The sequence below is a fragment of the Heloderma suspectum genome, chromosome 4 (genome assembly GCF_057233095.1).
Source record: "Heloderma suspectum isolate Gila_16-S chromosome 4, 16-S_ref, whole genome shotgun sequence".
In the NCBI taxonomy this organism is placed as follows: domain Eukaryota; kingdom Metazoa; phylum Chordata; class Lepidosauria; order Squamata; family Helodermatidae; genus Heloderma; species Heloderma suspectum.
This window is the reverse complement of record NC_139461.1, coordinates 311,712,812-311,727,757: the sequence shown is the minus strand read 5'-3', so window position 1 is coordinate 311,727,757 and position 14,946 is coordinate 311,712,812. Positions and strand designations below refer to the sequence as shown.

General features: G+C 49.1%; 1 protein-coding gene across 2 annotated transcripts in view; it reads left to right on the top strand.

The window, feature by feature from the left end:
- Window positions 1-14,946, top strand: part of DUSP15 (dual specificity phosphatase 15) — a 32,752-nt gene that overhangs the window by 4,120 nt on the left and 13,686 nt on the right. For both annotated transcript variants that reach the window (XM_084854548.1, XM_084854549.1), the window contains exons 3-6: window positions 62-98; window positions 1,393-2,471; window positions 7,496-7,529; window positions 11,943-12,025. In XM_084854548.1, the coding sequence (XP_084710674.1) occupies window positions 2,451-2,471; window positions 7,496-7,529; window positions 11,943-12,025 (138 nt within the window). In that variant the 5' untranslated portion in view covers window positions 62-98; window positions 1,393-2,450. The remainder of the gene's footprint in view (window positions 1-61; window positions 99-1,392; window positions 2,472-7,495; window positions 7,530-11,942; window positions 12,026-14,946) is intronic.

Genomic DNA, 14,946 nt, shown 5'->3' with positions numbered 1-14,946 from the left:
AGCGTTGTGTATATGTGGGACTGTTAAACACTTTGGTTTTTTTCTGCTGCCTTTCTAACAGGAGGCATCAATACTAAATAATTTGCATCAGCTATAAGGTAAGACAAGACAGCACTTTCAGGTTTGGGTGCTACCATGTTTATGATTGCCAACTCACCAGGACAAACAAACTAGTAAACCAACCTGGCCTGTTCTTCTGTACAGAAATCAGCCAGTGGCATTTGCTGGTTGTTTGTTTGTTTGTTTTTAACATTTATATACCACCTTATTTGCTAAAAAGCCATCAAGGCAATATGCAACAATTTAAAACAATAACACTTTAACACAATAAAAAAGAAGAACCTTAAAAACAGTCATACAACATAATTGAAAAGGCTATATTAAAAACCTTTTCAGATCATGGTGATATTTACACATCATCACTTGCTAATTCCGGCAGATCACGCTGCTGTTAAAGGCACAGGAGCAGGGGCCAGTTGAAAAGTTGGTAACTTGAGTGCTATTAAGGGTGGCAGAGTAAAAGATTGGCAAATCCCACCATGGGGAACATCTCCCTGGAGAGTTTTCCTGTGTAAGCCCCACTGACATGATCAGGAGGTGCACAAGAGAACCAGGAGGGTCAAGTCAACATGGGAGGCTGCCTTCAAAGTCGATTGTCCATTGCACCTAGGATTGTCTACTGTGACTGCCAGCATGGTCTTTCCCATCCCCTGCTACCTGATTCTTTTAGCTGAAGGTGCCAGGGATTGAATCTGGGCCCTTTTGGATGCTAAGCAGGGGCTCTCTACCACTGAGCTCTTCCACCTGGCACACCAAAATATCTTGGGCAAACCTTGGAACTGACAAATCCACCAGAGCAGTCTGCTGAGCAGTGCCCCTTGGCAGTGAATGGGAGCAGGTGATATGCCGGCAATCTGATAAGCAGGTGATATATGTCCCTGCCGAATGAGGTGAGGTGGGTAGCTATGAAGGAGAGCCTTTTCAGTGGTGGCGCCCTGGCTGTGGAATTCCCTCCCCAGAAAGGCTCACCTGGTGCTTATATTGTGGTCTTGTCAGTGCCAGGTGAAGACCTTTTTATTTTCCCAGGCTTTTTAGCCCCTCAGTTTGTGTTAGTGCCTTTTTAGATCTTTGCACTGCTCCTGACTTTTATCCTGGTTTTTACTTAGTTTTTAATTCTGTTTTAAACTTAAGATTTTTATATTACATTTTTCTACGTTCTTGAATTTTATGTTTCTAAGTTTGGTTTCATGAATGCCCAGAGTGTTTCAGCTATTGGACAGTATAGAAATGTAATAAATGGATGGATGGATGGATGGATGGATGGATGGATGGATGGATAGATCTGGCCTTTGTGTAGCAATCCAGCCCTTCAATGCACTGTTCTATTCACAGTCAGTTAGTGAGTGGAAGAAGCAGAGTAACAGGATGATCTTATGTATGCAGCGTGGAAGGCCAGGACAGTCACACATGATCCCATTACTCGACTACTGTTACTCTTCCTCTTGCTAAAAAGACACAACGCGCCAACTGCTTCCAAGTTGACTGACTCTCTGCCGCCCGAGGTGGCCTTGCACTTGCAGAGTCTATTTTTGTGAAGTGACATCCAGGGATGTAACCAATTCTAGACAGCCTTTTGCTGCTTGTACATTCTGCTCTCTGGGAACATTGTATTCTGCAGACCTCCCACTCTTGCCGGCTGCACACGCGCTGGTCTGAATCACAGGTTTCCAGCATCCAAGAGAGACATCTCCCCCGCCTTCTGCCTGCACGCATCACATTCAAGGCCTGCCATGTTCACCCATCATACTGTGTGGTGCATGGTGGGACGACAACTCCCTCACCTCTCCCCCAGAGTCTGGGGACGTCCCAGGAATTGGCAGGGCTGCTGAGCTGAGAAGTGGCAGGATGGCTTATGCTAAGGAACAGAGGCTGGAAGGCAGAGCCAACTGCATGCCTTGACAGTCCTTACTTGTCACAGAGCCAGGAGGACAAAAGGGCTTGTTCTCTGAACACTGGGGTTTGTTGTGGAGCTGCAGCAGCAGCAACTCCGCTGGGCCTTGGCACACCCCCACGATTACGAAAGAGGTGGAGTTTCTCCTCGGCTGTCAGGGTGCCAGCCACAGAAAACGACCAGGAAAAGGCATTTCTAGGAGCCGTGTCTTTGCCATCTTGGAGGACAGAACCTTTCCCCAAAGAAGGAGGAAAAAGTTTTGCAGGGGCAGCGATTTATTTCTCCCCACGAGACACACAGCTACCACAAGGAGATCTCTTTCTGTGCCACTCCAAAGAGGTGGGGGAAAAACAGATCCAGGCCTAGAGGTGTACATCTTACCTGGGTGAGCCTACCCAATATCTTTTGCTGGGCATTTGGATGAAGAGGGGAGAATTGCACCCAAGGACACCTGCTCTCCTCCTTCTCCTCCTGCTTGCTGAGATTGCTTCAGACCGTCATGGGCAATGGCATGAACAAGGTACGGTGGATACGGGGACATGGCTGAGAAAACTTGCTCTAGCAGATAATGCTGCTCTGGGTATAGTTGCGCTTTCAGCCGTGTTTATTGAAAGGCCCTAAAAATGTTTCAGTGAAACTTTGGAAAGTTTTTAGGGTGCAAGGGATTGCTGCTATAGGGTGCATTCCACCCGTTAACACACCTCCACCTTCCTTCTGTGCTGATGATTAGGTTAGCTGAAGGATGTCATTCCCGCCCCTCCTCCCCATCTTCACTGCATACTGATGGGCGCAGTGTTATTCCAGACAGTCTTGGCGGATGCTTCGTGGGGACCAGGGACTAGTAGTTATTCCACATTCATTAATCTGGAGCAAAAATGCATGGCCAAGTGGATGCCTCACTAGTGTTTGGCTCAGTCCTTCTACAGTCCTTTTGCTGAAGGTATTGAGCCATTTGCAAGGGCAGCCCAAGTAGCAAGCACTTTTATTTATTTTTATTTAAATATTTTTATTCTGCTCCTCAGCCAAAAAAGGCTCCTGGAGTGGTTTACAATCACCCAGCAAAAAAGACAGCCCCTGCCATAGGCTTGCAATTTAAAAAGTCATGACACACAAGGAAAAGGGGATGGGGATGGAAGAGAAAAAAATTAAGTGCCTAACTGTAGTCCAAGCACAAAGTTATGATGCACAGATGATAGCAGACTGCTCTTGATCAGAAAAGAAAGGCTACGGCCAGCACACATGCTGCAACTGGTGAAAGGTGCTCCTAGCCACTGTACTGTTCCTTGAAAATCCAGTAGCAGAGATGGGTCAAACGGTGCCATAAGCTGCAGCCTTGCTCCCTGAGGGGAAGTGTGACCCCCATCTAGAGCAGGCAGCTAACCCCAAATCACTCAGCCTGCTAGCCATCCTCACCTCTGTCCCCTAGACGAGATTCAGGACATACCTCCTCGACTGACTTAACTCTCCCCAGGGGAGGCCTAAGGTGATTTCTGCCAGAGAGCACGCTCCACCTTCGCTAAACTGCAATACCTTGGAGGAAGGTGGACTTTAAAGTCCACGACTTTAAAGTGGCATCAAGCTTACTTTGGTTTATAGTGTAGATTTGTCCTCCTCTACCTCCATTTGTTACTGTGGTTATACAGATACACTCCTGACAGGCATGGGTACCAACAGGGCCAGGAAGCAATCCATCTTCAAATAGGTGCTGGAGCTTAAGAAATGGAGGTGGGGGCATGTGGTGTTTGCAAACTAGTTTAAATGCTGTAACTAAACAATGAAACTGGCATCTGAAAGAAGTTGTAAGAGAATGTTCCTCCTCCTCCGTATCCTATGTGCTTGGCACTCTGCCAGCGCATGAGAACATTCTACGGGGGTGGCGAGAATGGCGAGGAAAGTGGCCATTAGTGCAGGGCTTGCAGACAGGGAGCAGTTGCTCAGACACAAACTCCAGGACGTCGGAGACGTTCCAAAGCTGATCTCCCTTCCCTCAGATGACTGCAAAGGTGGATTTTTCTTGTGTGTGAGCAAATGCTTTTGCTGTGACCAAAATATTGCCCAGAGTATTACACTGAGGGTGTGAAAGGAGAAATTCCACACTCATACTTGCACTCACACACTCACCCCCCTCCTGACTAAGAACGTGTCAGCCCTGCAGATCCCTGCAATCTCAGTTCAGCACTTTAACATATAGCTGGAGGTGTGGGAAACAAACAGCCCAGGAGAGGTCTGGTACTTTTTTACCAGAGTAGCAGGAGAAACAAGGGTCACACAATCAGACTCAAATGCAGTAAGCTGGTTGAAAGCTGAACACTGCTATGTATGCAGAGTAACCAGAGTAACCCAGGCAAATGGGACAGAATATAACGACTGAACAACAATCATAGACAGGGGTGGCATTAAAGATAGGCATGGCTGGGCACCTGCCGAGGGCCCACCGCCCAGCGGGCGCCTGCTGCCAAGAGCCCCCCGGACTTCCGCCCGCTTGTTCACCTCCTCTTGCTCTGGGCCAGACAACAGTGGTGGTGTGAAGGAAGAGGAGCAGATGCCACAACCGACTTGCTCCTTGGCTCCCTGCCTGTCCAGCAAGAAACAAGTGGTACCTGTGATGAGAACGAGGAGCAATAGCAGCTGGTGGCAATGGCAGTGAGAAGGCCGACTCACGGAGGGAGGGGGCCCATGGAGGGGGGCTTGCCCAGTGCCCCCCCAAAACCTGGAGCTGGCACTGATCACAGACATGGGAAGGGCATCGTGGCTCCCACAACATCTCTGCCCTTTCCACGCTGTGTTCTCGTGCAGCAAATGGAGGTGTTCAGCTGGGAACTGGGCGCTCCGTGCTGTACAGTCTTCCTGCCCTTTCTATCTCTGTGCTTTTCCATCTGGGACAAGCCCACAGGGATGCAGAAAAGTTGACTGTGCAGACCAGATGGCTGTGGCAGGTTCCCATGCGCCAGGATGAACCAGCACCTCCAAAGTGCAGGGGGATCAAAGAGCACCAGCAGGAACGGTGTGGCTTCTGGAGCCTCCGGTGGAAGAGCAGAAATGTTGAAATGGTACAGAATTTCTCAACTTTAGATGCCGTCTTCTCCTCCTGCTGTTTGTCCATTAAAAATCATCTGCCCACTATCCCTCAGCCACACCCTTGGATGCAGCGGAGGCTGGTGGCTCCAATGTCAGTGGGGCAGTGAATCCGCCCTGGGTTTCAGTCAGAACTCTCAAGGAGCTATCGAAGGTGCTTCCACACCTTGGATAGCTCCTTTAGAGTTCTGACTGGTTTTGACTGAAACCTGGAGCAGATTCACTGCCCCATTGACATCGGACCCACCACCCTCCACTGCTTGGGGGGGGGTAAATATGAGGGCCCCACATCTTTTCCCCTGCAGGTGGGAAAGCAGAAGTTGGGAGGAAAGGTTAGGCAGCATCTCCACCCGCTGCACATTATGCTCCTGCTTTCAGCCTTCTGAGGCTGCTTTTCAGGACTAAAAAATGCTTGGGGAAAGAAACACAGGACTCTTGTGTTGCTTACTTTTTGTGTTTTATTTTCTTTCAGTAAAAATTATACCACTCCTTCCTCATCAAAGGCAATCCCAAGGAGGTGTACATAAAATTATAAAGACAATATAATATATCTATAAGAAATAAAGTGAGGCACAAAAACCATAAACCTAGCAAAAAAACAAAAATGAAACAATCATTCTAAACCCAATTTAGATTGTACATTCAACTCAATTTTTAAACTATTTTCAAAATGCCCAGGCAAACAAGAATATTTTAATTTGATGCTAGAAAGAATGCAAAGTAAACACCATTTTTATCTCCATTGAGATGGTATCCCAAAGCTGGAGCACCACCATGGTGACTTTGTTCAGTTTGGCCCCTATTCCCCAGATATTGCAGTTTTCTACATGAGGCTGTTAATCCGCTGGATCTGCTTTCAGTTTCATTACAGAATTGATATCCGAGTCACTACGGGTCTTGGCACTACGGGTCAAGTATTTCCTGCTTTTCTGCAACATAACCTCTAGGTGGCACTGTGGTATAGCAGAATAGCGCCAGTATACAAGTGAAAGAAGTGGTTTCTTTTGCTTTTACAATTAAATACCACATTTTCCCTGCTCTGAAAAAACTAGCTGAAAGTGCTCTTCAGATACAGAAATGAAACTGGAGGGTCACAGTGTCATCTAAAGAACCTGTTATCAACCATAAGTAAGGAATGACGAGTGCACGATAAATGCCTCATGTAGAAAAGCCATTGTGCTATCCCAAGTAGCTGCAATCCTGACCCCAGGATCACAGGGGACCCTAGGGCACAACACTGATGCTAAAAGGCGAGAAAATATTTTAGATAGTAAGTTTTTAAAAATAACTCATGTGCGGCTCTCGCACACCAGTGAAGCTATGTGTGATCCAAGTGCTAAGGCTCAACATCCTTGTAGACATCAGGGAAAAACTTGAGTGCCCCTCTCAGGTCATGAGGGCCAGTTGCTTGGAGAAACACAAAACCACAGGCGAGCCCCGTAGAGCTGCAGTTTCTTCATGAAGTGTGGGAAGACCCCTCCATTTTAGCTCAGGGCAATTCAAATGATCAGGGGGCTGGAGCAACTCCCCTATGAGGGAAGATTAAAACAGCTGGGATAGCTTAGCTTGGAAAAAAGGCGAGTAAGGGGAGACGCGATAGAGGTGTACAGAATTATGCATGGTGTGGAGAATGTGGATAGGGAGACATTTTCCTCCCTCTCTCATAATACTAGAACCCAACAGGGTCATCCCATGAAGATGATTGGTGGGAGATTCAGGGTAGAGAAAAGGAAGGGCTTCTTCATGCAATGCACTGTTGAACTATGGAATTCGCTACCACAGGATGTAGTGATGGCCACCAATTTGGATGGCTTTAAGACAAATTCCTGGAGGAGAAGGCGATCCATGGCTACTAGTCCTGATGGCTATGTGCTACCTCCAGTATCAGAGCCAGTGAGCCCATGTACAGCAGCTGCTGGGGAACATGGGCGGGAGGATGCTGTTGCACTCATGACCTGCTTGTGGGTTTCCTGTGGGCAGCTGGTTGGCCACTGTGTGAACAGAATGCTGGACTAGATGGACCCTGGGTCTGATTCAGCATCAGGGGTCTTCTGATGTTTCAGAGCAGCATTTAGCAGCCAGGGAAGAGCTAAGGGTCATTCAAGAGGAGCTGTACTTTGGCATCTCTTCACTAGTACTTTATCGGGCTTTAAATGTAGTTAGCCAATTTTCCAAGGGAAAGACAGGTTAAAAACCTAAATAACTTAGGCGAACGAGTAACGGCAGTTCTAGTAATGGCAGCAACAAGGATGGTGAAATGGGAGTGATGGTGATCGACTCTGGCCTTGGAGGTCACGGGGACGTGGTGGGGTGGCATGGGGAGGGGCAGGAGTGAGCACGTAGAGCTGAAGCTGGGGTGCTGGGAAAAGAGCTAGATCTGATTCTCAAGGTTCCCCTTGCTGGCCAGAACTGTTCCTAAGACCCAGGAACTGCAGTTCACAGGGGCATTTCTCTTTGTGTCTCTCACAGGTTCTCCCTGGACTGTTCCTTGGGAACTTCATAGGTGAGTGAGCCACAGGGGAGAAGTAGAGGCTTGTGTTACGGCCTGGTTCTGCTGTAAGGCTGGCACTTTTGTGACAGGGCTCCTGTGCTTTTAACTGATGCTTGGCAGGCAGAAATACGGCAGGTGCAGCTTTCCCCACTGCTGTCTTTCTCTGGCAGGGAAGGCTGCACCTTTTATAATTCTGCCTGTTGTGACGATGTGAAAAGCATGGGAGCAATGCTGGGGGCGGGGTGGGGGGAGAGCAATCCTACATTGGTGTCTTCTTCAGCATGTCTGAGCAGGGGATGCCACTAAATAAGTGCTACACAGCAGTACAAGCCACAGTCATTGTCTCCTGCTCAGCCTGCCGGCGCATTTTCAAGTTGCTAGCCTCAGCACTTGCCTTGAAAAGCATGTCCAGCGCATATGGGGGTGGTGCAGAAAGCAGACTCGGATCACTGCCAGCTGCTTCTCCTCTGTCTGAAAGAAGACCTGGGCATTCATCCATCTGGACTTCTAAGAACCACTTAAGAAATGTTGCATTTTCATACTTGCCTTTGGAAAGCACACCCTGGCAGGAATAGCCAGATGTTGAGTCCCGCCCAGAGTGATCTGCATGGAGGCGCTTCAGCTCTAATTTTATTTATTTATTTGTTTATTCATTCATTTCATTTCTATGCTTCCCAATAGCTGAAGCTCCCTGAGCGGTTCACAAAAATTAAAGCCACAAAGTACAGCATAAAACAATATAAAATATGAAAGCTTAAAACTATAATATAAACGTACAACCAGAGGAAAACCTAGCAGAAATGCAGAGATTGAAAATACAGATTTAAAACAGCAGAGCTAAAAGATTAGAATGCTAAAATGCAGGGAAAATAAAAAGGCCTTCACCTGGTGCCAGAAGGAGTACAACAAAGGTGCAAGGTGAAGCTCTCTAGAGAGCTCATTCCGCAGCCAGGGTGCAACAGCATAAAAGGCCCTCTTCCTGGTAGCCACCCACCTCACTTCCTTTGGCAGGGGCTCCTGGAGAAGGACCCCTGAAGATGATCTTAGGGTATGGGCAGGCACATATGGGAGAAGGCAATCCTTCAGATAACCTGGCCCCAAGCCCTTTAGGGCTTTGAATGTTAATACCAGCACTTTGAATCGGGCCAGGAAATGGACTGACAGCCAGTGCAGCTGGGGAAGTACCAAAGTAATGTGATTTTGTTGGCCAGTCCCTGTTAACAGTCTGTCTGCCCTGTTTTGGACCAGCTGAAGTTTCTGGACCATTTTCAAAGGCAGCCCCGCATGTAACACATTGCAGTAATCCAGCTCTTGGGAGTGTTTGTTTAGCTGCCCAATACCCATGTACCACACAGGGCCCATACATGGCAGTGGACTGCGAGTCCACACATCTGATGTGGGTGTCGGGTGCTGCGGAGCTCCAGACAGGGGTCCTGCCAGTCCCACACCAACTCCCTTGTCTCGCTGTTTTCCAGACATCTTTCGGGGATCTCTGGGTCCTTCGGAAGCATATTAGGGGCTCATCAGTGAGAAGATCAGTAATGGTGGACACTGTACAGTGGTGGGGAGGGATCTTAGTTTAGCAGCAGAGCAGATGCTTTGTATGCAGAAGGTTCCTAGTTCTATCCCTGGCATCTCCAGTTTTAAAAAAGTCAGGTCAGCACTAGGCTGGGTGGTCCAATGACTCCAAATTAGGCAGCTTCACATGTCCACGAGCTTCCCTGGAAGGCAGTGCACCACCATCACTGACCTTCCCTTAGGACAGTTGGCTGCCAGGGACATTCGCTGTGCTCCTGGGCTCAAGAGGTCACTGCAAAGTGAGTACTGTGGCCCCAGGGACATGCCTTACAACTGGGGCAGGGAGCCGCTGGCCCACAGAGGTTCCCCTTCTGGCCCGTGGAAGCTTGATCTCCTTCCACGAGCTGCTTCCCTTCCCCGCCCCAACTCCTGCCCCCTGGCCTGGAGGCTACCAGGGGCTTGGAGAGGAGGTGGGGAGAGGCGCCCCCTTGCCCTCTCTGATCTGTGATTCCCCTGCATGCCACTCCCCCCCCCCATGCATCTTCTGCAGCACATAGGAGATCCTCAGCAGATCAGTGCACATGGTCCAGCCCGCCTCTTGCTCCCCCCGCCCCATTTGCCTGGTCCCTCTCTAGGCATGAGGATCTGGCAGGGGGACCGAGTGCAGGTTGCATGGTGCGCATTGTGGGATGGGGCTATGTGGCCTCAAAGCCCGCTGTGACAGGCAGTTGCTGTCTCTGTGGTTGTTTCATTAAATATTGACAGAGCCCCATTAGCACATTTGGTGTCTTAGCATTGCAGCTCATGCTTTGGACTCCTTGGAGTCACAATCCTCCCCTCCCCCACCCCAGTTCGGAGACTGCAGCTCACAGTAGCACTCAGCCACCTGGTGCCTTCCAGAGCACCAGCAGCTGAAATTGTCTGTCAAAAGAGGTGCCGAGGTCTCAGGCATCCTGCTGTGCACCATCCTGCAATGCTCCATGCGGCAGCAGCCAGCTCAGGCAGTAGGTTTTGGGTGCTACTGAGTAGGAGACAGACCTGATGGATGGGGCACAACCTGCTGGGAAGATCTGCTCATCAAGATCCAGTGTGTGAAATGGTCTGTATGCTGCTATCAACCAGCGGAGGCTGGTGGCTCCGGTGTCAGTGATGCAGTGAATGCGCTCCGGGTTTCAGTCAGAACTCTGGAGAGCTCCTTTAGAGTTCTGACTGGCTCTGACTGAAACCCGGAGCGGATTCACTGCCTCACTGACATCGGAGCCACCAGCCTCCGCTGCTATCAACAGCATAGTAACACTGAATTCCTGTGTCGGTTTGGAGGCCAAACCGCACCTCCGGGAGAATCCCAAGGAGGCTGTGTGGGCTGGAGGCAGAACCTCCAAAGGCTGGATTAGGCCCGCAGGCAAGAGGTTCCGTATCCCTGACCTGGAACAAGGGAAAGCCAAGAAATGCCTAATGACCTGGCCTTGCCGTGTTAGGGGCTAAGCTGGCAGCCTAATAAGCTAAACAAAGTCCCGAGTTCAGATCTCACCTCGTTGGGTAGCCTTGGGAGGTGACTGTTTCTCAGCTCCTTTCTCCCCCCGCTCCCAAATATGGGGCTAATAATACTAGCTTGCTTAGCTCAGGATGTACTGTAGAGCTGGCCGTGGGTGCAGGCGCAAAGTAAGCAGCGCTAGAATGTGTCAGCCCAAGAGGTTCACCATGACTTCTTCGCTGCCCTTTACGCAGTGGTTAAAAGCCGAGTCACAGTGCCCATTATGTAACAAGCCCAAGTGAACTGATTTGAATTTATCAGTCAGAAATGGGTTGTTATTCCACTGCTGTTTCTGATTTCCAGGGGTATTAAAATGTCAATAACTCAAAATGGTAATAGTTCTTCTGGCCTCCTTGACGGAAAACAGCAACATATATATTTGCCACCCAAATGCCACACAGTGACTCTGTCTGCCCAAGCCAGTTTTGTAGCTACCTGGTCCAGAATAACAGTCTTTTTGTACAGCTCTTTTGCGGGGGGGGGGGGGGTGAGGAAGGGGGTGGGGGGGATCTACAGTGGACCAGGACTAACTTTACAGGGGAGCTGTGAGAAGGACTGAGATAATGGGCTTCTCTACACCAGGCTTTTTATCCCTCAACTTTACTGGGACTTCTGCTTCCAGATTCTTTGTGGAATTAAGATCATCCCTTTACACACGCTTTCCCCTTTTATCCCCAAGGATTTCATTTCTCTGCAAGTTCTATATGTTTTGTTATACAGCCACTAGATGGCACTGTGGTTATAGTGCAACTCTGTGATTACATGGAAAGATTGAAATGGCCATTTTTAAACACTGCATTTTCCTTGTTACAAATAAAGCCGCAGAAATGGTCACAAAGCATGGGAGAGGCCCTGAAGGTTGACAATATCATGTAAAAGACCTGCAAACTTCTGTGAGTAACCAATCTCGATTGCAGGATAAAAGCCTGGTGTAGAGAAGCCCAATAGTTGCAAAGTGTTTTGAACTTTCAAAAGGTGACGGTAGATATAATTTTTAAAAATAGCATTCGTTGCACGTCTCTCAGGCACGGAGTAAGCCTGGCTTCCCACATGGCAGCTGCAAACTGCCCGCTGACTTACTAATGGGAGTTGTAGTCCAACACATATGGAGGGCACCAAGTCTGGAAGGCTGGTTGAGGGGTTGCTGTAGCCATTGTCCTTGTCTCAGCACACAACAGCTCATTCCTTAGCTGGCATTTGTCACCAAAGCCAGGACTTTGTGCATATACCTACGCATGTTTTCAGCATGCGATTCTACATGCTCTGCCTCGTCAGCAAATCAGCAGTGCCTGCACACGCACATAATCGTCCACGGACAATGAACAAGGATGACTGAAACAATCACACTATGTTCCTCCCCCACTTCCTTTTAGATGCCAAAGACCTGGATCAGCTGAGTCGGAACAAAATCACCCACATCGTTTCCATCCACGAATCCCCACAGCCATTTATTCCGGTAGGCCCTTGTTTTCAAGCTGAATTTGTCCCTTTTAAGCCTCCGTAGTGGTTTGTCACCAAAATTTGGCAGCAAACCCACCAGTTTTTTGGATGCTGCCCTGCTGCTGAATTTTGTGTTACACGCCCCTGAGGTAGGAAGTTTGTGGGGTGGCCCTGCCATGTGACGATGTGAAGAGATGGCCTGAGTGGGGGAATTCTGGGCAGCGGTGGAGGCAACAGAGCGGGAGACAGACCTGATCTTTGGGCCCAATCCACTGATAAGTTCTGCACAAGTTTCGTTGAAAGCTTTATAGCACTTTATAGTTGGGAAACAGGTGGTGGATTCTTTATTATGTAGCTCCATCAGTTATCTTTGCACTTTACAGAATGTAAGAGGACAGGTCCCTGCCCCAAGGAACTTAACAAACTAAAATTCAACACAGGAGAAACAACAGAGGAAGGGAAGGGGAGTAGAGACGGGGGTAAACAGAGAAGCAATATGTGGCAGTTTCTGTTGCACATAGTCAGCCTTAGCTGCAGGCTATGGCACAATAGGAGAGGTGCGGGCAGCATTTGGCTTACAGGATGTACTTCTTTTTTCACTAGACAGAATCCTACCCCCTTCCAACTGGAGCCAGGTGCAAAACACTGGGCCAGTTCGCACAACATGAGGGTGGTTAACAAGCCAAAGTAGCTTGTTAACCGCTCCTGTGCATGCTGCCTGATTGACCCAATTGCCTTCACCCAATGCGGCTTGTGGTAACCCAACCTGGTGAGGGTGGCTGGCTGGAGTAGTTAACAAAACACCCAGCAATCCTAGAAGAGGCAATGGGTTCTGGGTGGTTTATGAAACACCCCGGCCACCCACCTTCACCAGGTTCGGATGTCATGTCAAGCTGCACCTGGCGAGGGCAATTAGGTCAATCAGGCAGGATGCGACCATCACACACAGGGTGGCTAACAAGCCACTGTGGCTCATTAACCACCCTTGTGTTGTGCAAACCCAGTGGTCAGAGTTGTACGATCTCCGCAGCCCACCGTGGCTTATTTATTTACGTCACAGTGGGTTGTGGTGTGCATTGGCTGCCCTTTTGAATATTCAAGCCACAGCGGGCAGTTGCTGTGACTTACTGTATGATGCGAACCCAGCAAGGGTGGATTGTGTAAGGGTTAAACAACACTCGCATAACCCTAGAACAGCCGATGGGTTGTTTTAGGGTTGTTTAACCCTCACAGATGCCACCCTGACAGGGTTCATGCAACACAATAAGCCATGGCAACTGCTCACCACAGCTTGAACATTCAAAAGGGCAGCCGGCACATGTTGCAACTCACTGTGGCTTAAATAAGCCCTGGTGGGCTGCAGCAATCATGTAAACCAGCCTGCAGGCTCAAGAAGGCAGACCTGGAATTGCAGAGCAAGATGCCTCGGAGCACATACTCAACCCAGGAATGTGTTTTCAGGACCACACAGCTGAAACTCCCACACAGACCCTTTCACCAACAAACCTATTCCTGTTCCCCACCCCAATCGTTCTTGCTTTCAGCAGCTTAATTTGGGAGCGTGGGTGGGGGAATGGCCTCTCCTTGTCACTTTGGCTAAATGATTGGGATTCAGAAACCTTTGTGGATCTACTGCAAATTACCCAGAGATCTACCAACAATGAGCCAACAACGTGATGTGGCTGCAAAAAAAGGCAAATGCTATTTTGGGCTGCATTAATAGAAGCATAGCTTCCAAATCCCAGAAAGTACAAGTTCCCCCCTACTCAGCACTAGTTAGGCCTCATCTGAAGTACGGTGTCCAGTTCTAGGCACCACACTTTAAGAAGGATGCGGACAAGCTGGAGAGGGTTCAGAGGAGGGCAACAAAGATGATCAAGAGACTGGAAACAAAGCCCTGTGAAGAGAGACTGAAAGAACTGGGCATGTTTAGCCTTGAGAAGAGAAGACTGAGGAGAGATAGGATAGCACTCTTCAAGTACTTGAAAGGTTGTCACAGAGAGGAAGGCCAGGATCTCTTCTCCATCATCCCAGAATGCAGGACACAGAATAATGGGCTCAAGTTACAGAAAGCCAGATTCCAGCTGAACATCAGGAAAAACGTCCTGACTGTTAGAGCAATACAACAGTGGAACCAATTCCCTTGGGAGGTAGTGGGCTGTCCCACACTGGAGGCATTCAAGATGAGGCTGGACAGCCATCTATCAGGGATGCTCTGACTTGGATTCCTGCATTGAGCAGGGGGTTGGACTCGATGGCCTTGTAGGCACCTTCCAACCCTACTATTCTATGATTCTACCTGATGGCTATGTGCTACCTCCAGGATCCGAGGCAGTCTGCCTATGTGCACCAGTTGCTGGAGAACGTGGGCGGGAGGGTGCTGTAGCACTCCTGTCCTGCTTGTGGGTTTCTCATGGGCAGCTGGTTGGCCACTGTGTGAACAGAAAGCTGGCCCAGATGGACCCCTGGCCTGATCCAGCAGAGCTCTTCTTATGTTCTATCAGCTGTAGATCCTGATCTACCTTCTGCCTGCCCCTGCAGTAGCACATGGAAACCAAGGCCTTGTGCTGACAGTGGCTTTTAAAGAGGGTTCTGAAGAAAGTAAGAGGTGGCATTGATCTCTTGCAGAGAGATCTGAACTGTCTCACAAAATGTCTAACATTTCTAGAAGTCCCTGGAGAAGCTGGGACAATTAAACCTGTGTGAAGATGGTAAAAATAATGTAGACCAGGGGTAGGCCACCTGGTGCCCTCCAAATATTTCACTACTATTCCCATAATCCCTGAGAACTGCTGGCTGGGGCTGATGGGAGCTGTAGTCCAAAACATCTAGCAGGCTCCAGATGGGCTACCCCTGGTGTGGACAGGGCCTGGAATCACCCACACTGCCCAGAGCTTTTTGCAACACATGCCCAACTCTGGGGAAAGCTGGGGACAG